This window comes from Spodoptera frugiperda, chromosome 5, assembly GCF_023101765.2.
Source record: "Spodoptera frugiperda isolate SF20-4 chromosome 5, AGI-APGP_CSIRO_Sfru_2.0, whole genome shotgun sequence".
NCBI lineage: Eukaryota > Metazoa > Arthropoda > Insecta > Lepidoptera > Noctuidae > Spodoptera > Spodoptera frugiperda.
This window is the reverse complement of record NC_064216.1, coordinates 11,205,859-11,231,095: the sequence shown is the minus strand read 5'-3', so window position 1 is coordinate 11,231,095 and position 25,237 is coordinate 11,205,859. Positions and strand designations below refer to the sequence as shown.

General features: G+C 36.8%; 2 protein-coding genes across 4 annotated transcripts in view; one reads left to right on the top strand and one right to left on the bottom strand.

Moving 5' to 3' along the window:
• Nucleotides 1–25,237, bottom strand: part of LOC118272073 (protein spaetzle 4) — a 484,075-nt gene that overhangs the window by 14,681 nt on the left and 444,157 nt on the right. The gene's annotated exons all lie outside the window — the stretch shown is intronic.
• Nucleotides 1–25,237, top strand: part of LOC118271759 (potassium voltage-gated channel protein Shaw) — a 255,565-nt gene that overhangs the window by 136,445 nt on the left and 93,883 nt on the right. For 2 of the 3 annotated variants that reach the window (XM_050693717.1, XM_050693715.1), the window contains exons 5-6: nt 1,597–1,614; nt 12,670–12,897. In XM_050693717.1, coding sequence (XP_050549674.1) covers nt 1,597–1,614; nt 12,670–12,897 — 246 coding nt within the window. The remainder of the gene's footprint in view (nt 1–1,596; nt 1,615–12,669; nt 12,898–25,237) is intronic. The other variant, XM_050693716.1, reaches the window with a different exon arrangement.

Genomic DNA, 25,237 nt, shown 5'->3' with positions numbered 1-25,237 from the left:
TGTCTACGTATAAGAAGAAATTGCAATTAATTTATAGTGTATTTAACAACCAATCTGGCTATCTTTTGACCTGAAACTGATCCCATGTTTGGCTAATTGCTGTTATTCTGAAACCCTATCAAAGTTTACTAAATTTATTTCTATTCGAGATTATTCCATTGTTAATTTTAGGGGTGGTAGCAGTTACAAAATGGGTAACAATGGAGTTTCTTGCTCGTTCTTCTCCATTCGAAGCTACACTTTGGAACGAGCACCTAGATTCATTGACAGACAGACTGATGGCCAATTCAATTTGTCATTTCAAAAGTGCCTAATTATAGGATTAATTGAAATAAATGCTTTGACTTTGACTTTGAAAAAAATATGATTATTATTTTAGTTTACTTGTATCTGTTAGAACCAGTCTCTATCACTAGTTTTTATGTAGACAAAAAAATGGGTTGATAGAATTCAAAGGGTGAATAGTTGTTAGAACATTTTCCCAACATCTATTTACCTCTTGAATTCTATTCACCCCGTTTTACCATATACGATCAAGTTTCAAGCATGGTACAGGTTGAGGTTAGCTTTTCGGTGCAATCTAAATAATTTACAGTACTTCGTTTTCCATTTTTCAGTAATAATTTATTTAAAATGGTGGTAGAAATTTGGTAACCTCCTCATTACCATGAACGTAATAATATAGTATGAAAAGTATAAAAAGAAAACATTTTATGTAACTTTTCCTTCAGTATTTCTTAGAAATGTACTTGCTTTTAAAATAAAATATACCTATATTTACGTTCGGTAAATTTTCATGAGAGTTTCGAGTTTTCAGGCCACCTTGTTGCCAATAACGACGTACACGATTCGAAACCACATTTCTAAGAATATTTTCTCGATTTTATGGTAAAATGTTTCTGTCATTGCTACTGGAACATATTAAATATTATATTCTGTTAAGAGTTTTTTAAGTGCACTTCAAAAACGCTAGTTACCAAATTTTTAGTTTTCAAAGCTTTTGTTAAAGAATACAAATTATTTATTAAGTAATAATATTTTTTATGGTATAAGCCGGTAAACGAGCTGACGTATCACCTGATGGTAAGCAACCGTTGCCGCCCATAGACACCCGAAACCCCAGAGGCGTTAAGTACAATTGCGTTGCCGGCCTTTTGAGGGTTAGGAATTTAAGGGTTATTTGGGGAATAGGGGATTGTGTAGATTGGCGATGGGGTGATTGGGCTTCCGGTAACCTCACTCACACGACGAAACACAACGCAAGCGTTATTTCACGTCGTTTTTCTGTGAGGCCGTGGTATCACTCCGGCAGAGCCGGCCCATTCGTGCCAAAGCATGGCTCTCCCACACTTATAATGATAAAGACTATCTATACATATAATAAAATTATATAGAATAATTATTTATACTGAAAACCTATGTATATTTTTGGTGGATAGAAAACCACTGAAGGCAAATCCTTTGCTAGCCCCAGTCAACATGAACGTGTTAAGCAATAATATACTCCACGCTATCGTAATAAGGATTATTTTACAACAAAATGTTTTATTTAACTCTCAACAAATCTACTTGTTTCACGCTGCTGGGAATATAAAGATGGACAAGAAATATAAGGTGCTTATTATATTACCGTATTAAACACAAACACATTTAGAAATTGCTTAGAAAACATAGTTTTAGTAGAAATTAGACGCACCCTGTAGATTTGATCCACTTCTAGTTTAAAATCATTTTATAGAAATGATGATCCTATCTTAGCTTATTATTTTTTCTTTTTCTCTATAACTATTGACGAATAAAAAAAGCTTCTTTTATTTCACATCTCTGTTCCTTTCTAAAACCATGAATGAATGGAACTAAAATTGTAACGTGTTTTAAAACTTCATTTAATTATTTCTTGTCCATCTAAAGTACAAAGTCTCACTCATTTGATATTTCTAGAGGACGTTGTTATAAGGAATCAATCAGAAACATTCAAACTAGCCAAGTCTCGATGGAGCTGCTTGTTTATCTCTAAAGAGTCTCGTGAAATCTTGACAAAGTCGTGCTAAGTTAAACGTTCCTTACTCCATTTTCTTTATAATATATATATTTTTAAACATTGCTTTGTTCTGGGCTTTTCTCCTCGCGACACGTTGCCAGCTACCCAACTCAACCGCGCCAACCGTGCCGTCATTTGCCACTGCCTTCTCCTGGGTTCGATTCCCGTACGAAGCATCTATAAGTATTTCTGTGATCCACAAATTATTGTTTCGGGTCTGGGTGTAAACGCACCCACGACACAGGAGAAAATCCTAGCGTGGGGCAAGGTTAAAAAAAAAAACAATAATTATATCAAGTAACCTACCGAATAATAGCCGTAATATTACAATACCCAAAACCTTGACTTGCTTATATTTAAACTAAAATATTGTAAGGTGCCAACCCTTAACCCAAGTTTCGCTTTATTCAGAAAATTGGTTTTAAATAGTTTATTGGTTTCATGAATTTCATTTTCAAGTTGTTACCTAGAGTTTATAATTTTGAAAATTGAGAATACAAATATATAAGATTATTTCACTGGTATTATACTATGTATGTATATGAAATTCCAGTTAATTAGCCTTTCTTATTAATCTACATTATTGACGGGACCCAAGAGCTAAACTGACGCGGCACTACACTGAGGATATCCCAGACATCAGCCTGTACGAGATTAGGATGGCTCTCAAACAGCTTAAAAACAACAAGGCGCCGGGCGATGACGGAATCACGTCGGAACTTCTGCGAGCGGGTGGAAAACCGATACTTTTAGTCCTCCAGAAGCTATTCAATTCCGTCATACTCGAGGGAACCACGCCGGCAGCATGGCAACGGAGTGTGGTGGTTCTGTTCTTTAAAAAAGGCGACAACTGTCTGCTAAAGAACTACAGACCTATCTCACTTCTGAGCCATGTGTATAAGCTGTTTTCGAGGGTCATCACGAACCGTCTCGAACGCAGGCTTGATGACTTCCAGCCTCCCGAACAAGCCGGATTCCGAAAAGGTTTCAGTACCATAGACCACATTCATACGCTGCGGCAGGTTATACAGAAGACCGAGGAGTATAACTTGCCACTATGCTTGGCGTTTGTGGACTATGAGAAAGCCTTCGATTCAATCGAAACCTGGGCGGTGCTGCAGTCTCTCCAGCGGTGCCACATCGACTATAGATACATCGAGGTTTTGAAGTGTTTGTATAACAACGCCACCATGCGCATCCGACTCCAGGAAGAGACTACGAGGCCAATCCAGTTGCGGAAGGGCGTGAGACAGGGAGACGTTATATCTCCGAAACTATTCACGAACGCACTGGAGGACGTTTTTAAGCTCTTGGACTGGAGCGGACGCGGCATCAACATTAATGGCGAATACATCACTCATCTCCGTTTCGCCGATGACATAGTCGTAATGGCAGAGTCGCTGGAAGAGCTGAACACCATGCTCAGCGACCTCAATACCGTTTCCCAACAGGTGGGCCTTAAAATGAACATGGACAAGACGAAAATCATGTCAAATGTCCATGTTGCACCTATACCGGTTGTCGTTGGGAACGATATACTCGAAGTTGTAGACCACTACACATACCTGGGTCAGATCATCCAGCTAGGTAGGTCCAACTTCGAGAAAGAGGTCGCCCGAAGAATCCAACTCGGATGGGCAGCATTTGGGAAGTTGCATGAAGTCTTCTCGTCAAAAATCCCGCAGTGTCTGAAGACCAGGATGTACAACCAGTGTGTGTTGCCAGTGATGACGTACGGTACCGAGACATGGTCCCTAACTGCTGGCCTTTTAGAAAGGCTCAGAGTCGCCCAGCGCGCGATGGAGAGAGCTATGCTCGGAGTATCTTTGCGCGACAAAATCCGAAATATGGAAATTCGCCAAAGAACAAGAGTTACAGACATAGCTCTCAAAATATGCAGGCTGAAGTGGCAATGGGCAGGCCACGTCGCTCGGAGGACTGATGGCCGCTGGGCCAGGAAGGTGACTGAGTGGCGACCGCGGACCGGAAGACGCAGCGTGGGCAGACCTCCCACTAGGTGGACCGACGACATCGTCAGAGTGGCGGGGAGCCAGTGGATGCAGGTGGCGGCTTGTCGTTCTACGTGGAGGACCAAGGGGGAGGCCTTTGTTCAGCAGTGGACGTCTCTCGGCTGATGATGATGATGATGATGATGATTAATCTACATATTGTATGTTACTTATGTTCATATTATTAAAGTATATTATCTTTTACTACCCCGTTTGACGAGGGGTCGCAAGTCCGATTGCAAGGGGTTTCGGGTTCGATTACCGGGTTGGGCAAAGTATTACTGGGTTTTTTTCGAAAATTTGTAGAGAAACATTACGCTACGATCAATAATAGCCGAGCAGCAGGTGACACCGCGCGCGGGAATATCTGGTATAAAAAATATATCTCACGTAAAATAAAAACACTAGTACCTAGTAAATAAAATAAACAAATATGAAATCTGAAAAGTAATTAAATTAAACAATGAACTAAATTATCACGACAACTAAGTTCAAGAACCCTTCTGTCTAAATATTAGTTTCAGAATAATTTCAGCGCTATTTAGTTTTCAGTTTCATGTACTAGTGTAATTAATTAGAGTGTATTTTGTAGTATAGCGAAAGACTGAAAGCTCTGCTGTAATTGAAATTATGAAGCTTGTTTAGAACTAATAACTGAGTTATTTAAGTGGGGGAGGGCCATGCTTATGCACGAATGGAATTAAATTTAAAATTATATATTTTTTCAGAAATGGCACCTTTAGGTGCTGTAAGTGGAATATCTCAGGTGCCGTTTAAACAGGTGCCCAATGTGGAATACCTCTATTTGTATGATCCATAAATTGTTGTTTACGGGTTTGGGCGCGATATGTATGTTAATTTGTATAACTAATAGATTGTTGATCTATTTAAGGGTGGGAGAGCCATGCTTCGGCTCGAATGCGTTGTGTTTCGTTGTGTGATTCTTCCCAATCCCCGATTCCCCCACAACCTTTAAATCCCTAACCTTCAAAAGTGTTCTTCTATAGACAAAAATAATGTCTAGGTTTTACTGAAAATTCCAGATCTCATCTACAATGAGATTTTCCTTTTTAATTTTTTTGTTAAATGAATCTTGTAACTAATTTAGCCAATTTGCACACCTTTTCAATTAACAAGTAAGCATACAGGCATTTAGTTTACAAATACAAAATCTTAGCCAATATTTTTTTATGAAGCCCCTAAAATCTAATTTTGCTTTCAGCAAACTCGTCTAATTTTATTTTGTTTTTAAAGTAACACTCAATTCTTTAATAAATTAAATCAAAGAAAATAAAGATTTCACACACAATAAAGTGCCTAAATGAAAACTACTTTCAGACAAAGTAATTTAATTTAATTGAAGCAGTTTTATTTAATAGTAAATGAGGCTTTGTATCTAGGTATTATTTTCTAAGCACTTTATAAAATTTTGTTCTTAGCAATAGTTTTGCTTGCGTGTAAATAATATTTTCTTATAAGCCACGTATGGGCCGGCTGGACCAGAGTGATACCACGGCCTCACAGAAAATCGACATGAAACAACGTTGTGTTTCGTTGTGTGAGTGAGGTTGCCGGAGGCCTAATGATCCCCTTTCCAATCTCTGATTCCCCGACAACCCTTAAATTCCTAACGCCCAAAAGGCAACGCACTTGTAACGCCTCTGGTATTTTGGGTGTTCATGGGCGGCGGCGATTGCATACCAACAGGTGATCCGTATGTTCGTTTACCGGCTTATACCATAAAAAACGTACAATCTATAAGGCCAAAAATAAAACTTAAGAAAAATAATAGGTACCACAATCTACCAAAGCTGTTGAGAAAGAAGAACAGAGCTCTGCCATATGATAAATCTCAAAAAAACGAACCACTCCAACAAAGATTGATGTTAGCGATGAGAGGGCTTTATTAATACCTACCTTAAAGCCCTGTTTCCTCTGACAGGAACAAGACCTCTTGATTAATGACCTCTACACACCCATGTAGCTAAAGAAGTGACACTTATGTTAGCTAGGGATTACTTGAGACATACGATTCACTTTTTTTTGGTAAACTTAGGACAAAAGATGTATTTGTTCTTTGAGTTGAAATATTGTATTATGATTTTTTTTTTGTAGTGTACTAGTAATCCCAGTGAACTCCGTTTTGATACCAATTATGGTTTTCCACCTTGATTTTCTGCTATTCTCTTGAAATTTTTCCTAAATTTTCTTTGCTATAAACCTGAGACCTTTCCAACGAATTCAGAACTGTGGAAATCGGGTCATGCGTTCTGGAGTTATAGATTCAGGAAGGAAAACTCGGCTTATTTTTATGTTATAGTTACTGATCCGTCTGATCACCTGATAGCAAGCAAGGCCGGCAAGGCCATGGACAACCGAAACACCAGAGGAGTTACAAGTGCGTTGCCGACCTTTGGGTGTTACAAAGTTGTCACCAGACGTCCACCCTATATCGTTAACATAGGCTTGTTGGAAGCAACCTGCATCCAGTGCTTTCTTGCAACTTTAATTCGCAGTGGATTGCAACCACCAAACTAACGATCAAATTACACTTTAATCACCACGTCGGACTATGGTGACCGATGCTTAGCGGAGGATTTGCCTTCATGCCTTCATCAGTTTTCGTTTTTTCTTTCGGCGGTTATGTTTTTATTTTTCGTATCACCTGATATAAACAATTGCCGCCGTCCATGGACACTTGAAACACCAGAGGCGTTGCCGGCCTTTTGGGGGTTGGGAATTTAAGGGTTGTTGAGGCATCGGGAATCGGGAAGATTGGGAAGGGAGGAATTGGGCCTTCAGTTACCTCACTCACACAACGCAAGCGTTGTTTCACCTCGGTTTTTGGTGAGGTCGTGGTATTACTCCCGGTGGAGCCGGCCCATTCGTGCCGAAGCATGGCTCTCCCACACTTAAGTTAACTTATAATATAAAAAAAAATGTAAGATTAATTAATACTTAGCCTTATTTCCTAGGCCTTCTAATTAGTTTATCACTAATTAATTCAATTTTACGTCATGATCCGCCATTTTGTGAGTCACGTGCCCCAATTAGGTTATGTTTTAGCTAACGAAGCTCTTGATTGATCGTCTCTTCAACAAATTCAAGAATACTAATTTAATTTACTACAGTCATTAGCTTTTTGCCATTAAATTGGTGTTTAGCAAGAATTCTTAAGTGAGTTCTTATGTTCGGATAAATTAAGACTAAGTGGACTTAGGGAGTGATAGTTAGTGTAGTACTCGGAGTCATTTTAATGATTACTTAATCCAGTCTTTAGCAATTGTTTTCGGAAAAATGTTGCTAAAGAACCGTTTTAGTAATCATTCAATGTCTCTGAATACGCGCTAAGATATTTATCATGATTTTCTACTTTTTTTATATATAAATCTCAAAAAGTATTTTTTGTATTCGTAAGCGATTTGTATTCTATTATGTAAATAGTATTAAATTAATATACAAAAATAAACACAAAGAACTTGTAGGACAAAAGTAACTAGTGACAAATGGTAAACCAAGGTACATTTTTTGTTTTAATGTATTTTTGTGGTAAAAACCTCCATTAATCATAGTTTTTGTTTGTTGACAATTATCATTACAATAAGTAAATACAAATGTTTGAGGTTAAAAGATTTACAGTAAGAATTAAGTGAAAATAGTAGTGAGTTAATGAATTTGACTACGGCATTTTAAATACAGTGTTAGGGGCTATTATGAGATATAAAATAAAATGTACATATTGAACTCAAAATTAACTCTTATTCTCCAACTATTATAACATAATTTCCAATGAGAAAAAGTATGAATTATCTCATCGTTAGACCAAAACGAAAGCGTCATTCTACGCTGGTAGCAGAACGCAAAGCTGTAATATATCAGTCTTAGCACTAAACCCGTTGCCGGAGCTGCCATTAGGGAGCATTTTCATTAAAAAAGTGTCATAACATTCGTTCCTACGTAAGTGGTCCTTACGAGTTTTAATTTGAAGGAGACTTGACAGTATTATGCGTGTGGGGTGATGGATCTTCCTATAGTATTCTTGTATGGTGTAGTATATACACAGTTGAGATGATGTGAGTGTAAGTTAAGCATAGTTTGATGAAACTTTTAATCATTTGTTTGACTTTCTTAAGTGCCTTCCTCTGTCTAAATGAAATAAATGATTTTGACTTTGATGTAGTTTTAGACAAAATGTAGGTGTTAAAATGTTGACCTCTTCCCAATCTTCTTAGTCCCCGATTTCCCAACAACCTTTTAATTCGTAACCCCAACATGCTGTCAATCCACTTGTAACTCGCGGCGATTTCTTACCATCAGGTGATTTGTCTGTTTGTTTACCGGTTTATATCATAAAAAAGATATTTTGTCTTACAGTAAGATAGGTTTGTTTTTATTAAACGTAGATTTTCTATCGTGTGTTTAAGATTTTCTATTTTCTAATTCTATATACAGATCACACCCAGACACAAAACAACAATTTGAGAATCAAACATTGTTGTATTGTTCTACACAATTTTGAGAGATAGAATATTATTAAATTAGGTTAAACCCAATATTACTAACATTAAACCAAAATACATAGATTATCCATTTCAATGCGAACTAATTTACTATTTCTCTAGTTTATTTGGTACGTCAAATGTATTAGTGAATTCGGTGAAATTAATTAGAATAATGTATCGTATGTTCATCAATCCATGTTATTTCAATGCAGCATGTTTAATGAGTAGTAGTTTCATTTGTAGTAGTATTTTTTGATTTGGTAATCTATACTAATATTATAAAGCTGAAGAGTTTGTTTCTTTGTTTGAACGCGGTAATCTCCGGAACTACTGTTGCGATTTGCATAATTCTTTTTGTGTTGGGTAGCTCATTTATCGAGGAAGATTATAGGCTAAAACATCACGCTACGATTAATACTTTAGGTACTTAGCAAAGCGGGTGAAACCGCGCGGAAGTAGCTAGTTAATTATATTTACAACTCCAGCAGAAAATAAAGTACTTATTTACAATATTCTGGCCATTCTAGGATTCAAGTGAGGGAGATCTATGCTTCGCCACGAATGAGCCGGCTCAACCGTAGTATTACTTCGGTTTCACAGAAAACTTCTAACCATACTTCTTACCATCAGGTGAGATAGCGGCCAAACGTCGACCCATTAAATTGTAAAAAAAAATAAAAAAAAAAAAAAAAACCGACGTGAAAGAACGCTTACGTTGTGTTTCGTTATGTGAGTGAGGTTACCGGAGTCCCAATTACATATCACTACTGCACCAAACGTGAAGTCAACTCGTAAATAAAGTAATGTAGAAAATAGAACGAACTTTGAAATATTTTTTTTAAGGGGGGAAAATTATCCAATGACTTCTGCCGCCCCGGGTGAGGCGAGAGGGAGTGTCAGACTCTTACTGACTAAAAACCACCTCGATCCTACTCCTGCTTGACGAGCCGGAGCCCCGGTAAACCCGATAGGTAGTCCACAGCTCCGGACCAGGACTTTTCACAGTCTTAACATAATCTTTAGTTATATCGCCAGAACCAGAAAATAGTTAATATTTTCTATCAAAACAATTCCTTCCTTTCACAAATCTAGAGTCGGACATATTATTATTGTGGGTAAATACCTACGTCTGTTGGTTCTAGTACATGCGGCTAGACATAAAGCTATGATAAACCAGTATAAACTGACCGTTGAATGTGTGGATAGATCATACAAAGCGAGGCCATGATATACTGGCAAATTATAAGCTTGACAAGCTATTAAACCAGTATAAGCTGACCGTCGAATGTGTAGAACGATTTTAGAAAGCGAGATCATGATAAACTGGTTTTGTATAGTTTGATGAGTCACCATGTATACCTGGAAGAGATATCAAAATGTCTTATTTGAACTGTCCAGTGTCATCCATGTTTGTTTTGTTTTAATCCAACTTCAGTTCTGTTAGTCTTGTATTCTGTCCTCAGAAAATCTGTGGTAACTAGCTAGATGTAAAAATGGTATGAATTATTTATAGTATTTGTTGGGTTTATGTGTTTCTTCTTATTTAAGTGGACTTTAATCTGTATGGGTAATAATATATAAAGAATTTCGTATTAGTATTCGTAATAACTGATAACAGTTATATATGTTTGTATAAATAGTGTGTTGTGTGTTGTAAACATAAGTTTACAAACATACAAGTTCACATACATAAGGCATCCAAACCAGAAACAACAATTTGTGGATCTCACAAAGAGTTCAATTGCGGGATTTAGACCCGGTCTAGAAACTAGATCCGGATATCATAGTGCACCTTTTTTTAGGAGGGAAAAGCATCCAATTACTTCTCCCACCTTGGGCGAAGCGAGAGGGAGTATCAGACTCTTACTGACTAAAAACCACACTGTTGCTACTCCTGCATTTCGAGCCGGAGCCCCGGTAAACCCGCTAGGTAGTCCGCAGCTCCGGGTACAGTGAACCTACTATCAATAAAAACTACAGAGTCAAATAAAATTTTCCCTCAGAATATTACGGAGAACTTTCATGTTGTGAATATTTAAAAAATAATTGAAGTGTGAACAATATATCTGTGAACGGAACTAGATCGCCGGCGCGATCCTCACTAAATATTTATGCGTCGCAGCATTGTGACAAATTACGTGTTATGTTTGGTGCAAGTTGTAAGAGATAGCGGGCGTCACAAATTCGGACTGTTTTTGATACTATTGAGGTTGTCGTTACTAAATTAATTAACAGTTATTGTGTATTTGTCTTATTATGAGTCAATGTTATTGGGACTGCTATTATTTTTATCGAAAATCTTAATAATAGCTTAATAAGTCTTTGCGTCCAACCCAGGACTTTGGTATTTTCGTATTTGGAGGTAGTACCTATATGTATGTACTAAGTATTATATTATTGTACACTTGACGACCCTGTTTTTCCCGACTCCTGATTACTGGCTCCATTCAAAGGTTGTCTGTAATAAATCGCATTACAATAAAGTGTATAAATATTCTGTTACTATTGTTTTGATGTGTGCGTCTTTTACGCAAAAACTACTGAATGGATTTGAATGAAAGGACATCAACCAAAATGGGCTAGAGTTTTGAACAGCTGTATTGAGAAAAAAGAAGTTCACAAATAATTTAATAATAATATTTAATGAATTTTGATTTCTATTCGGGAGTGTAAATATAAATAATATTAAATAAGAATAAAAACAGTTTTGTAATTGATTATTGTTATTATTGGTGACACTGACAACGGTTTTGTGACAGTTCTTTTTCGTATTATATTGTGAATATTATTTCGATATTGGCTATTTTTGACGAGTGTGCTATTCAAAATGGATTCTGGTGATTTTCTATCCGATGACCCCGGCTCACTCTTAGACTCAGTACCCGCTCAAACGTTAACCCTGGCAACGAAGCCGTTTTACATGACGACGACCCCGTAAACTTGGACTTTCCGATTTTGCCTACTGAATCTATATATTGTGTCAATTGTGGAACTGAAATCACTCACAGGAGAAGAAGCAATGTTAATCTTGTGGAAGTGCAGCGAGTTATACTGCAATGGATCGCACCACAAGTGGTAAGTCATTAAGTAAGTAAGTGTAAGTGGTTGCTGCGCTCATACCATGTCTGTGATATGGTATTTAAGTTGGGCAAGGCGTGAAAATGTAACTCCACCAGCTCAGTTTCTAGAAAATGTTTTGTTAACATTATGAAAATGAATAGTTTCACAAATAAACGATTTATTTTAAAGTGTTGAATTTTTTTCATATATTATGTTTAATTATTAATTTGATACAAAGTTTCTTATCTATACGTTTTCTTTGTATTGTAAGCCGCTCAATAAAGTAAAAAATAGTACAATATTTTCATGTTCATGTTCAAGCCCAAACGCCATACAAAATGGTTGATGTCCTTTGACAAAGACATAGATTAATAACATATAGGCTTTTTGGTATCGTAATACTGCGGGACAGTCGAAACTCTTATAACTTGGACAGTCGAAACTCGCGCTGTCTGCCACAGAATAAAGCAATGATTGACGATGTTACACCGGTTTGTGTGTAAATGCGGTTTTAAAAAACACCGCAAAATCTAATGTTCTTTGTGATTATACTGTGAGCAATGATAATGGTTTTGTGTTTCCCATGTAAATGATACGCCATGGGATGTTTTTTTAATGGCAGTACGAGTAATTAATGACCCAGTGGTCGTATACTGACGAGAAAAATTGGGGAGTATTGGTTTTGCAGCAACGTAGCATAGTACGGTACATCTCTGGTGGAAGTGTCACAAATTATTAGATTTTACAATTTACTGAAAGAATTAGATCTGAAACTAGACTTCTTCGTTGGTCGAGTGTTCGCAAGTGCTAGTCGTACAAGAGGTCTCAGGTTCGATTTATTTTATTTCGTTTTTTTTCGAGCTTTCGATTTTCTTTTCGAAAATTACTCAATATTACTCAATATTAAATGGCAATAGGCTCAGCCCCTATTACTTGGGACTTAAAATGGTGAAAAGTGGGTGTACATTGTATAGCGGAATTACATGCCGTAATGTGCACCTTTGCCTATAATACCAACCCCTAAAAACCACTAATATTTCTTTTCTCTCTCCCACAGGTGATATCAGCAATATCGGTCTTCTTCATCTGCATATCTGTCCTGTCGTTCTGCCTGAAGACCCATCCTGACCTTCGGGTCTTCAACCACGACAGCATACTGAGAGAGAACGGGTCTGAGTCCCTGGAGATGTTGTGGCATGACAATGGGAAGCCACATGCAGCATTCTTTTATATTGAGCTAGTGTGCAACGTGTGGTTCACTATTGAACTACTTGTGAGGTTTTTGGTGAGTAGATTTTTATTTATTTTATATGATTTTAGTTTTGTGGAGTCTTTTTGTATTGGTGTCATATTGTAAAGAAGTACTTTGTGAGATGGGGAGACCGCATAGGTCATTGGCGTTGCGAAAGTACCTATTTTTTTCAAAAAAACTTTGCGACGCAATAGGATTTTATCCTGTATCGTAGGTGAGTTTACAAACATACAAGTTGACATAATATACGTGATACCCAGTCCCGAAACAACAATTTGAAAGTCACACGAAGAGTTGCTCCGTCTGGCAATGCACCGACACACCAACCTTGCAGTCAGTAACTAAACTTAGTGGATTGGTAACAATAAAAATATTAAAGAATTCATTAGCTATCACGTAAAAAAACTTCTTTAGATGAAAGAGTCTACTTTATATGCGAATGCATTTTTTTTTATTAGAAGAATTCAGATACAAATCTACCTAGTTGCAAGAGATTTTCATTTTAGTCAATCAATATGTCACTCTCTGCCTGGAAACTTGTCAAGATGTCATTGACCGACGAACTACAATGTGAGGCCTTGTGGATTCGATTCAGTTGTGTATTTATAACGAGCTGGCTAGGTAAGTCAATATTCCTAGAAATTGTATCTATCACAATCTAGATATAATATAATGTGATATGATAGATCAGTTTCCTTTGTCATATTTGATACATTGTGCATTGTATTAAGCTTGTTAACGAAAACATACATATATCAACCACCTGTAAGTGGCCACCGTTGATCAAAGCCGCGTTTGAGCATTATTCACCACGCTTGCTCACTGCAGGTTGGCGATTTTAAAGTTATAATTAGAAATTTGAAGACCAGGTTTCCTCACGATGTTTTCCTTCGGTGTTTATGAATGGTGTCCAAATAATGTTAGAAAGTACATATAACTTGGAAAAAGTCACATGCCGTTGATAAGTTTCGAAGTCGCACTCTCATGCATGAAAAGCGGGTGTCTTAGGCCTCAGCCTCGAATTTTGCGGGCAGCGGGGCGGCGGCGGCGGCGGCGCGGCAGCGGCAGGATCTTTTACGTATAATCAAATGGACCGGTTTTCGAAAACAGCGGCGCGGGAGCGGGCAACGAGCGGTGCACTCCAGTCAAGCGGTGACCGCCCGCGTTGCGCGTCTGCATTGTAGTATAGTGTTGTGTACCTACATTTTTTTTGTGACGTATCAAAATGTCCTCGGACGTGCAAGAGCAAATGATTTCGGCAATCTTTGAGAGGACACCCATACGGAACAGCAAAGATGTGAACCATAAAAATAGAAGAAAAATTAACCAATTATGGGAAGAAATAAAAAACGAACTGAATATTGAAGACTAAAGCAAAAACTGAAATATCTCTTGATAGTTTCAAGAATATAGTCAAAAGTTTCTACACTCATTCTAGTGTAGTCATAGAATTTGTCGGGATTTTGTCTCTGTTCTTCATAATTTCGATAAAACTCGCCATTTATTTTCCTTGCCCTATAGTAAGTCTTCTTCTTTTGCCCACAGTAAGTCGAGCGTTAGGAATAAATTTGAATCAAAAAGATTTCGTTCGCTAATAAAAACAAATATCTCGACAACACAACCACGAACACAACACTACACCGCTGTAGTGCCGCGCGATCTGCCCGCTAGTTTCGAGAACGGGTCCGCCGCCGCCGCCCCGCTCCCGCGCCGCCGCCGCCGCCGCCCCGCTGCCCGCAAAATTCGAGGCCGAGGCCTTAAACCATCGGGCCACAACGACAACACAACGAATATCATGATGAAATTCAAAATAGTATCGGAAATAGTTAGAAAAAAAATAGGATTTTAATTAGCATTTATTTTTAATTTAACCCGACGTTGATTAGTGTTTTAACTATAACATTGCGTGACTAGGAGCTGCGGACTACCTAGCGGGTTACTGGGCTCTGAATCTAAATGTAGGAATAGAAATGGAGTGGTTTTTAGTCCATAAGAATCTGACACTCCCCTTCGCCTTACCCAAGGCGGTAGAAATCATTGGATGATTTTCCCCCGTAAAATAATAAAAAACAACATTACGTGTAATGAAGAAACAAAGCGTAGCATTACCTCTGAGGGGTTACTTTAATCGCTATATACTTACACGTTTACACTATCGCTGTCAAGATTGTATTTCAGTTCTTGGAAGCAACATAACAGTAATAACACCTTTAGTATAGTAAAACATTTTGGATAGAATCCAATTAATAATTACACTAAAGGTTTCTTATTATTTGTCTTTCACAAAGTTACAAGTACTTCAGCTGAAATGCTGAAAGTATAAGTTTGTGTAATACGTCTGTTAAGAAGGCTATTGAAAGTTCGTCATTGTATGTCGTGTTATCAAAATATTTTTTTCAGAAACTTTTCATTGAACATAGCTAAAGTATTTGTAAGTAGACAAGTACTTAGTTTTGCTTTTCTTTGTAAAGCATTTCTTATCAAAATTTCGAAATATCATTTTATTCTTTGCATTTTTACCTATATGAGTTTCCTTCTATAATTTTATTACAACTTTCGTGAGACATATTAAATTAATATTTATGCTATCGGCTTCATCATCATCATCATCAGCCGAGAGACGTCCACTGCTGAACAAAGGCCTCCCCTTTAGTCCTTAGTCTTAGTCGTTATCGGCTTAGTCACGTAACTTTTTGCCGAGGAACTCGACTAGTTTCAAAACAATACTAGAGGCTCATATTAATAAGAAGCATTTTGCGCCACACCATGCGGCGATTGTCGCGCTACTGATGAGTTTTCCTCCATTATGCCAAAGAGAACTTCTAACTATGCTACTACAGTAAATGGCCAAAAATTAAAAACACAATTACACTTTCCCGACAACAAACGAGGTAGTCAACAAACCTGGTTTTCGCGACACGATTCTTATTATCCGACTAAATCCCTTGAAACCGACTTTTAATTACAACCCTGCTAAAAGTTTTTAATTTATCTTTATCTGGCATTGTACCCGTACTGTTAATGCAGCAACTTTCACTGCTAACTGTACGTCGGCGTCGTTAGAAACGAATTTACTGTGCATTCCAAGTGGCCGTGTTGAAAGTTTTCGACAAATGAATGCCAAGTTTTTAAACTTTTGTTTAAATCTTTGAACGAAATCTTCTTGTGTATGGCACCTTTTGTCTTTTGTGCATCACATTATTTACGACTTTTCGTGAATATATTATAAGTTATTTAATATACCAGCTACATAATACAAGTACCTGATCCGTAGCTGCGGCTGATCCGGGTTTACCGAGTGTCCGGCTCGAAAAGCAGGAGTAGGAACGGGGTGGTTTTTAGTCAGTAAGAGTCTAACACTACCTCTCGCCTCATCCAAGGCAGGAAAAGTATTTGGATGATTTCCTCCCTTAAAAAGCTACATAATATAGGTCAAAGACCATACTACTACTAAAAGATCGAACTTAAGCTCTATCAACCTGACTGGTTTATACTCAAATGAACATGCATCAAAGTTTTTTTAACTAACAATAGTTACTTTGGTTTCACAAAGTATCTTCATTACAGGCTAGTAACCATGGAATAGAAAAATCTCTGTATTCCGTGCTTATTCTTGACCTTGATCTTTAACCTAATAAGTTAGATAAACTTCTGAAGTACAAAAGAAGAAGGTTCTGGTACTAATTTGATATTCCATCAATTGTAACGACCCTGAAAAGTTTCATTTATCAAGAAGTTGAAGAACAAAGTCCTTTCAGGTCCAATTTTTTGGAGAATACTTGAGCGCTTGTTTCTTTGTAAGGTATCTAACATTTTCTTCCCAAAGATTGTTCTTCCCACTTTTTCTTCCCGAAGGTTAAGCATTTTTATTAGTTATTTTACAAACCCCTTTAAGAGGATGATCCTATCACACCAAGTGTAACTCCAAAATCTGTATATTCAAAATCAAAGTATCAAAGTGCGGGAGAGCCAGTTTCGGCACGAAGTGGATGGAGTAATACCACGGCGGCCTCACAGAAAACCAACGCGTAGCAACGCTTGCGTTGTGTGAGTGAGATTATCTGGGGCCCAATCACCTCTCATCCCAATCCACAATTCCCCAACAACCCTTAAATTCCTTAAAAACTTACTCCATAAAAAATCAGAAACTGAAATCACATATTACCAAATCATATACATTTTACTAAACAACCTCGTTAACCATCACTTACCGACCAAAAAAGAAAGAAGAAAAAATGTTATCATCACAAGAAAAATGTATATTATAAGTATGGTAGAAGGCAACCGACAATACCTTTAAATTGCGCTTTGCAATTATAAATTAATTACACCCAAAGTGGTTTGTAATTGTAGCCGGTCCGCGTCCACAAAGCGAGCAGCCGTTTTGTTCTAGCCCACAATTTGTTAAAAGCCTTTCTGCAAGAAATTAATGATTCAAGTTACAAAGTTCTCTTCATGTGATGTAAGGCCTTGTACAATGGTGATGTCGTCGGTTTAAAAGGTAGGTTTGGAGATCTAGGTCAGGTTTCTTGGAACCTAAGTCTTGTTTTTTGAGGCGGGGAAATTATGAAGTGACTTTGCCCGCCTTGGGTGAGGCGAGAGGGAGTGTGAGACTCTTACTGATTAAAAATCTCCCCGTTCTTACTTTTGCCTTTAGTTGAAGCCCAGGTAAACTCTTAGGTTGTTTGCAGTTAAAACTAAGAGTCTGACACTCCCTCTCACTTCATTCAAGGTGGGAGAAGTCATTGGGCGGTTTTCCCCCTTAATAAAGGGGGGTAACGTATTGCAGGTTGAGAAAGTATGGTTTTGTGACATTGTTTTTGCTTTATTTTTTGAAGATTGTTCCTTTATTTGTTTGGAAAACCTTATCACTTAAGGATTGGAAACAAATAACAATTAATAACTAAATCCGTGTATTAAAATTTGGTGCTGTTACCGCGCAACATATAGCGTGTTCGATTTCCGGACGGAGCCAATCTCCATGTGACCCACAAATTGTTGTTTCGGGTTTGGGTGTTATGTGCGTGTAAAATTGTATGCTTGTAAATGCATTTTCAACACATTAGTTTAAGTATCGGAAAATCGTTACCAAAACAACGTTGTTAAAAAAAAAACAAATAGTAAAAATGTATTTCAATTTTAAATTCATTAAAAACATCAATAATTTTCATATCTATTACATTTTCCATTTACTCATAAAAATATAAGTAAAAGTTAAAAACAAAAATAATAAAAAACACATTTCAATTTCATAAAGCAACTACATTTAAATACATTTCGGCGTAACATCAAATATTCTCTCTGTTTCCAGCACGAATATAGTTTTCATATAATATTCACAATATTTTCGTTGAACTACTTACTAAGTTACTACCTTATCTTAAGTTACAAGTGACGTGATCCGTAAATGTTAAGATTATTAAGTACCTACATCAGTTAAGTTTAATTTCTCTCGACCTTTTCTAACTTAGTATTTCCACTTGGTGTATCAGGTAATTTTCAGCCTTAAGGATAGCTGCGTAGGTACTTCTAATGAACTTAAAACGTGACATAAGGTTATTATGCTTTAGAACAGAGATGTACTATAGAAGTAATACAAATTTGAACTAATTACAGCATTCATTATTATGTTATCTGTTTATTCATACATGCAAGACACGACGCAGCGATCAGTATCAACGCGACAATCGCCCCGTCGTGTGTCGCGGAATGCTGCTTATGAATCCTATAGCATCGCTTGAAACTAGTCGAGTTCCTCGACAAACAGTTACGTGAGTAAGCCGATAACATAATCATTAATTTAGTATGTCTCTCAAAAAGTATAATAAAATTATAGTTACAGTAGTAATTATTATGTTTTTCGGTTTACACACGTAATTATTTGAAGAGGAACTCGACTACTTTTCTCGACTCTACTAGTTTTCTTGATTCGACAACGTTGCTTATCGTCAATAGTCTAATCTAATGAAAAACATCAGGTACAGATCTGAACTACACACTATTACTAAAATTATTATTGAAACTAACATTAATGAAATCAAAAATATTTTTCATTCGTTTACATGAAGATGTTTAAGTCAAAAGTACTTCAAGCAAACCAAAAAAGAAAAGCCAATAAATCAAAGTAAACAATTCATTTCAAATACTGTCACAAAAATCAAGCAAAAAAGCATTAATTTTTCAATAAAATAAAAGTAAATAGAAATACTGAACAAACTTCCTAACTTATATTTTAACAAGCGGAGTAAGTTTTGAAACAAAATAATAACATTGTTTGTGGAGGGAGGGGGGAGACTCTCGTTAAGGGAGTCCATTTGCAGTTATAGACCTCGGCTTGGGTTGGGCCCAATAAACAAAGCTGAGGAACGAGACGAGGATTGAGCACTTTCTGGAAATTCATAAAAAAATACGTTTTGGGATTTAAGTACATGCTCTTGTCATTTTGGAGATTGGATTGATTCAAAGTTTCAACCACTTTTTCCGATTGATTTCGATCGTGGTTACTAGTCTGTCTAACTGGAGATATTATTGTGCACAAATCTGTGCGTAAACACTGGAGCATTCTCTAAACCCGATGGGCGGCGGATCCGGACGGCAGACCGTCACGACTGGAGAGAGTAGGAGCAGGACCAAAGGTTTTACGTATCTTTCAGAGGCACAGGGGTTAAATACTGCCGAACTTCATCGACTCACTTTTCTGCGGGTGTGGGAGTCGCGAGCGCGACAACCGTAGTAGTAGTAGTCCATCAGTAAATTGTAACATTTACAGACATTCAATGCTGGTCGAAGTTCTTTTTTCTGCGATCAAAATGTTATGTATCAACAATTTGCTTCTAGATTGTCGTATCTCACTTGAAGTTAGTTCCCAAGTTCAACTTCTTACTTCGTCCTTGGAGATCTTACTTGCTTGTCTGCGTGCTAAAACTTAGTCTGAAATGTTTTGCTATCTACAAAGTGGTGTTTCGAAAAACTCACTATCCATTTTGTATTCAGAACCATTTGTAATACCATTTAATGTTCCTTTCATCTGGTTGTTCTAATCGCCCATGTTGAGCTCGTGGTCTTATTATAAGTTTCTTGACTGCTTAGATTAGGATTGTATTTTGTTTGAAATAATACTTTTGAAGATTAGCCACAGCAGTTAAATCTCAATTATTAGGGTTTTAGGATTCAGAAACCTATACTTATAGCATTCAGAAAAGGGTATAAAGGTCTTTTGTGAATCATTTTGACAAAATTATCAGTGACTAGTTTCTGCCAGCGACTTCGCCCGCGTTCTCGTGGGACAAAACGTTACCTACGTGTTATTCCAGATCATAATCTACTACTGTTCCAAATTTCATCCTGATCCTTTCAACCTTTTGACGTGAAGGAGTGAGAAACATCTATACTCACAAATATTCACATTTATAATATTAGTCGAATATTCAAGAACGTATCTTTGCTGGAATCTTGTTTAAGTTAATAGATGTACTGGATACTATCCTCAGGTTAAACTATTCAAACGTTCGTCAATGGTTGCCAAGGTTTGAAGCAGCTAATCTGTAGCGGATCTGTCCATATTGGAAACCAGTTTAGGAATGGTAGGATGGAAGTGGTCCATTTGCAGTTCATTTGTCGTAACGTTACGTCACGCCTTTTTATCCCCGAAGGTGTAGGCAGAGGTACAGATTACGGCACGTAATGCCGCTATACAATGTACATCTACTTTTCACCATATTTTATGTTACAAGTCTTATGTAAGGGTGTTAACCAATTGCCATAAACTTAGCACAATTCCAGTGCATCCGTGCTACTACTGATTTTTTTTTTCGAAAAGTCGATAAACGCTCAGTAGTACTTTGCCCGCCCTGGGAATCAAACCGGAAACTCTTTGCCCGGCAGTCGCACTTGCGATCACTCGATCAACGAAGGCAGTTAATGTGTGTGTTTGCTATATTGCAATTTGCCTCTGTTTTATTACGTATTGCGCCACTTAAAGCACTTCAAACAAATACTCTTTCCTTCTTTCCAATCCTTCATTCCCTTAAGACAAAAAATGAATAAATGATCAGTAGGAAAAAAGCCTCAAGTTTTCCGCATTGCCCATTCCATTTTGATACTTAAAGCATCGTGAATGTTTGCTGAGATCTCGTCGACTTGCCCCTCAAGTCTCGAGGGATCAGCTAGGGTCTATAATTGAGTGTACGGGCCTACGACTGGGAACAGGAACGATTGTTTGTATGGTTAGATTTGCAGTGAGTGGGCATTGTGGGAACATAACAAAGAATGGTTACCTGTGTGTGTAATGCTGTGTAATTTTTCTTTGTTTTGTTCACTCGATGAAGTATATATATTTTAGGGAAATAGTATAATTTATCACAAGGTATGGTGTTGCTTGGAAAGAGTATTTTAGTGATTTTGTCTGTAATCCCTGGCAATTTCATTTTTTGCCTCATTCGAGACAATAGCAAATTATTGAGTAGTGTAAGATAGCATTTATTCAGTTATTGAAAGTTTACGTTACATTTCATTTCGAACGTCCCATAAAGATGTATCTAATGGAATACATGTTTGGTTTTTGTGTTTATATCGATTTGACGATTCAATCAAATTTAAAAGGTCCGGAGTGATACCACGGCCTCACAGAAAACCGATGTGAAACGCAGTCGTTGTGTTTCATTGGGTGAGTGAGGTGATTGAGACCCAATCTTCCAAATCCCTGATTCCTCAAGAACCCTTAAATTCCTAATCCCCAAAAGGCTGGCAACGCACTTGTAACGCCTCTGGTGTTTTGGGTGTCGATGGGCGGCGGCGATTGCCTACCATCAGGTGATCCGTCTGTTCGCTTACCGGCTTATACCATAAAAAATATTACCATTACATTTTTAATTAATTAAAGTTTAGTAAGTTCCTATGAAGCTGAAGTTGTATTAAGTTACGGTAGAACTTACATGTCACTTGAGCCGTTCATAACTTAGTTCTGTCAAGTCAAACATCGAGTAACGTCGGGATTCACTTAGTGTTTATTATCTAGTTTCCTTCTTAGGTTTAGTTCAGTATAAGTTATATAGGTATTAGGAGGTTTTTACTTATAAATAATATGAGGTATGATTTTTCTTTTTCTAAAGGTACAACGTGTAATGTCACGCCTTTTACCGCCGAAGGAGTAGGCATAGGTGCAGATTTCGGCACGTAATACCACTATACAATGTACACACACTTTTCACCATTTATATAATAAGTCCATATAACAGACTGAGCACAATTCCAGATTCCGTGCTATTACTGAGAAATTTTCTAATCCCCGATTCCCCAACAACCCTTTAATTCCTAATCCTCAAAAGGCCAGCAACACACTTGTATCGCCTCTGGTGTTTTGAGTATCCATGGGCTGTGGCAATTGCTTATCATCATGTGATCCGTATCTTTATATACCATCTTATACCTTAAAAAAAATCCTGCGCAATTTTGAACAAAACACCACTATACAAAAACAAAATACGCCACAAAATCTTTCCTGTTCCATATAATACATACCTACATCCCTGTTCATCCCACAATGTCCTTATAATTTCCTCATGCCATAATCTGGCGAGTCCGTGACTAGAAAGTAATGAGGCCTCATACCACCTGCCTATGAAAAATGAAGGAAAGATGCCTTCCTGTCCTTAAACGAATGCCATAGTTTATTTTTGTTTTTGAAAATATAAGTATAATGGAAAGTTAGTACGTAGATGTAATAATAAATAGCTTAAGAAAACACCAGAGATGTGCTATGCTACGTTATTGTGGATGCGTTTGGCTTCCATCAATCATATTCATGCCACCTATTTTTTTATATGGAAAGATGCGTACTATGGCCAGCTCACGTTTTCTTGGGATAAAAAGTACTTTATCACCCAAGTCAACTAATATCCTGTCTGTATACCAAATTTCATCAACATCCGATTACTAGTTTCAGCCTGATTACATAATATAATTATCTTCTTACAAACCGATTGAAGATATCACACTCCGAAAAATAAAAATAAAAATAGTCACTCCATCTCAAAGACATAAATGAAACTAATGTTTTCTTAATACCCATACGACAAGTCCTCTATCCGTTTACATACATATTTCAAACTTGACATCATCGCTTTGATAACTTACATCAAAAGGCAGTCTTTGGAATAAAATAAACTTTGGTACAAATATGATTTGTCTGTTCTCGTCTCCGTTCAAAATACTACTATTCGTATAATGATACTGAGACGTATGGGGATAAAAATGTATGAGAAAATTTCTCTTTGTATGTTCTTGGCTTTTAAGATTTATATATAAGTAAAGAAGCCTTTGAAATGTATGTCGTGACAAATATTCGTGTTACTAGAAGTAAGTCTGATGGTATAAAAAAAACCAGTATTACTTTAACAGCCGGTGACTGGCCATCTGGACTACAGACGGCCTCTGTTTTTTGTCTAGGCATGTAGCGCTTTCTTTAAATCTATACCGTTGACAAAAAGGGTGGATATATTCTTTTCCATGTTTGGCAGATGGATTGAAGACCGCAGTTTAAAAAAAATAGTGTTATCAGAGAGTATTACTCACTATGTTCTGTTAAATGGTAATGGTAAACAGTTCATTATTTGGCTTTTACAACATAAAGAGTGTTGAAACATGGCCTCACAGAAAACCGACGTGAAACATTGTGTTGTGTTTCGTTCTGTGAATGAGGTTACCGGAGCCCCTCCCCAATCTTCCCAATCCCCGAATCCCAACAACTCTTAAATTCCTAACCCCTAAAAGCCGGCAACGTACTTGCAATGCCTCTGGTATTTCGGGTGTACACGGGCGGCGGCGGCTTAGCTTAGCTTGCTTACCAGCAGGTGATCCGATACTATAAAAAACATATTTTTTTCCTTCAACCCAAAACATAATGTTATTATGAATACTAACCTAATCTATACATATAATAAAATCGTAGAAAAGTGCTGTCTGTACATTGAAAATAAAAATAAAAAAAATAGCAGGGGTTATTGTTATGTCGATGTCGAACCCAAAAATGTAATTAACTTTTTTTTTGTCTGTTTGTCTGTTTGTCTGTTTGTCTGTTTGTCTGTTTGTCTGTTTGTCTGTTCGTCTGTGCGCGCTAATCTCAGAAACGGCTGATCCGAGTTGGATGCGGTTTTCACGAATATATTGTGGGATGCTTAAATTTACATTTAGTGTTTGTTTCATGTCAATCGGTTCATAAATAAAAAAGTTATGTCAAATTAAAGAATCACGTCGAACATTCTATGCTTATACCATTAATCTCCGCAACTATTTGACGGATTTGGTTGAAATTTGGTACAGATATAGTTTAGAACCTTAGAAAGGACATAGATATATTTTTATTTCAAAAATCAAAAAATAAGAAATAAATTATTTATAAATAATTCTATGTCGATCGTTACACGACTTCGGTTCATGTTATTGTTTTAATTTATCGAAAAAAAGTAAATAAATAGTAAAAAGGTATGAAAAAAATAATATCAATATAATAAAACATTTAGTACAAAGAAAATGCTCTAACGGAGTATAGATAATTCTATGTCGATCGTTACACGACTTCGGTTCATGTTATTGTTTTAATTCATCGAAAAAAAGTAAATAAATAGTAAAAAGGTATGAAAAAAATAATATCAATATAATTAAACTTTTAGTACAAAGAAAATGCCCGAACGGAGTATAAATAAATAATCCAAGTTGTCTTTATCCTCGATAGATGGCGTTGGGATCGAAATAGATCGCGCTATGGTTTCGTTACATTCATTTGGTTGGGTATCGGCCGAGCGCTTCGGTACTATCGTAGAAAAAGTGTATTATCAGTCGTATGATTATTTGTCTGTAGTGGTCCTGCTGTTTCGTATATTCTAAATTGGTTTCGTTGTATTTGTCAATTAATAAGTTTATTTGTTGGGTTTTCCTGGTTTTTTGGTTAAACTATTTAACGTAGGTTTAGTTTGATATCGATTATTAGTAGTTACTGTAGTTAGTTTTTTTAATAAAATTGTAAGTCTAATTTTTTTTTAAATTAGATTAGATTTAAGTCGTTTCTTTTAAATTATTTAGTTTAAGCTTGGTTATTATAGCATAGAGGATAGGTTGTAATATAGTTTCTTTTTTAATTGTTATAAATTCGTAATTCGTAGCTTTCTTTAGTTTTAAGTTAGTTTAAGTCCGTTTTTAAACTATTTTTTCAATGCCCTAAGTGAGTATACATCTATTAAATTCAAACGCAGAGCTCATTATGTTGATTTTTGAAGAGTTCCCTGGAATATCTTCCACATCTCATTTTTGAAGAGATCCCGCGAAATCGGGAACTATGTGGTTAAAACCAAAAATTTGCCGGAAGTCACTATTCCAC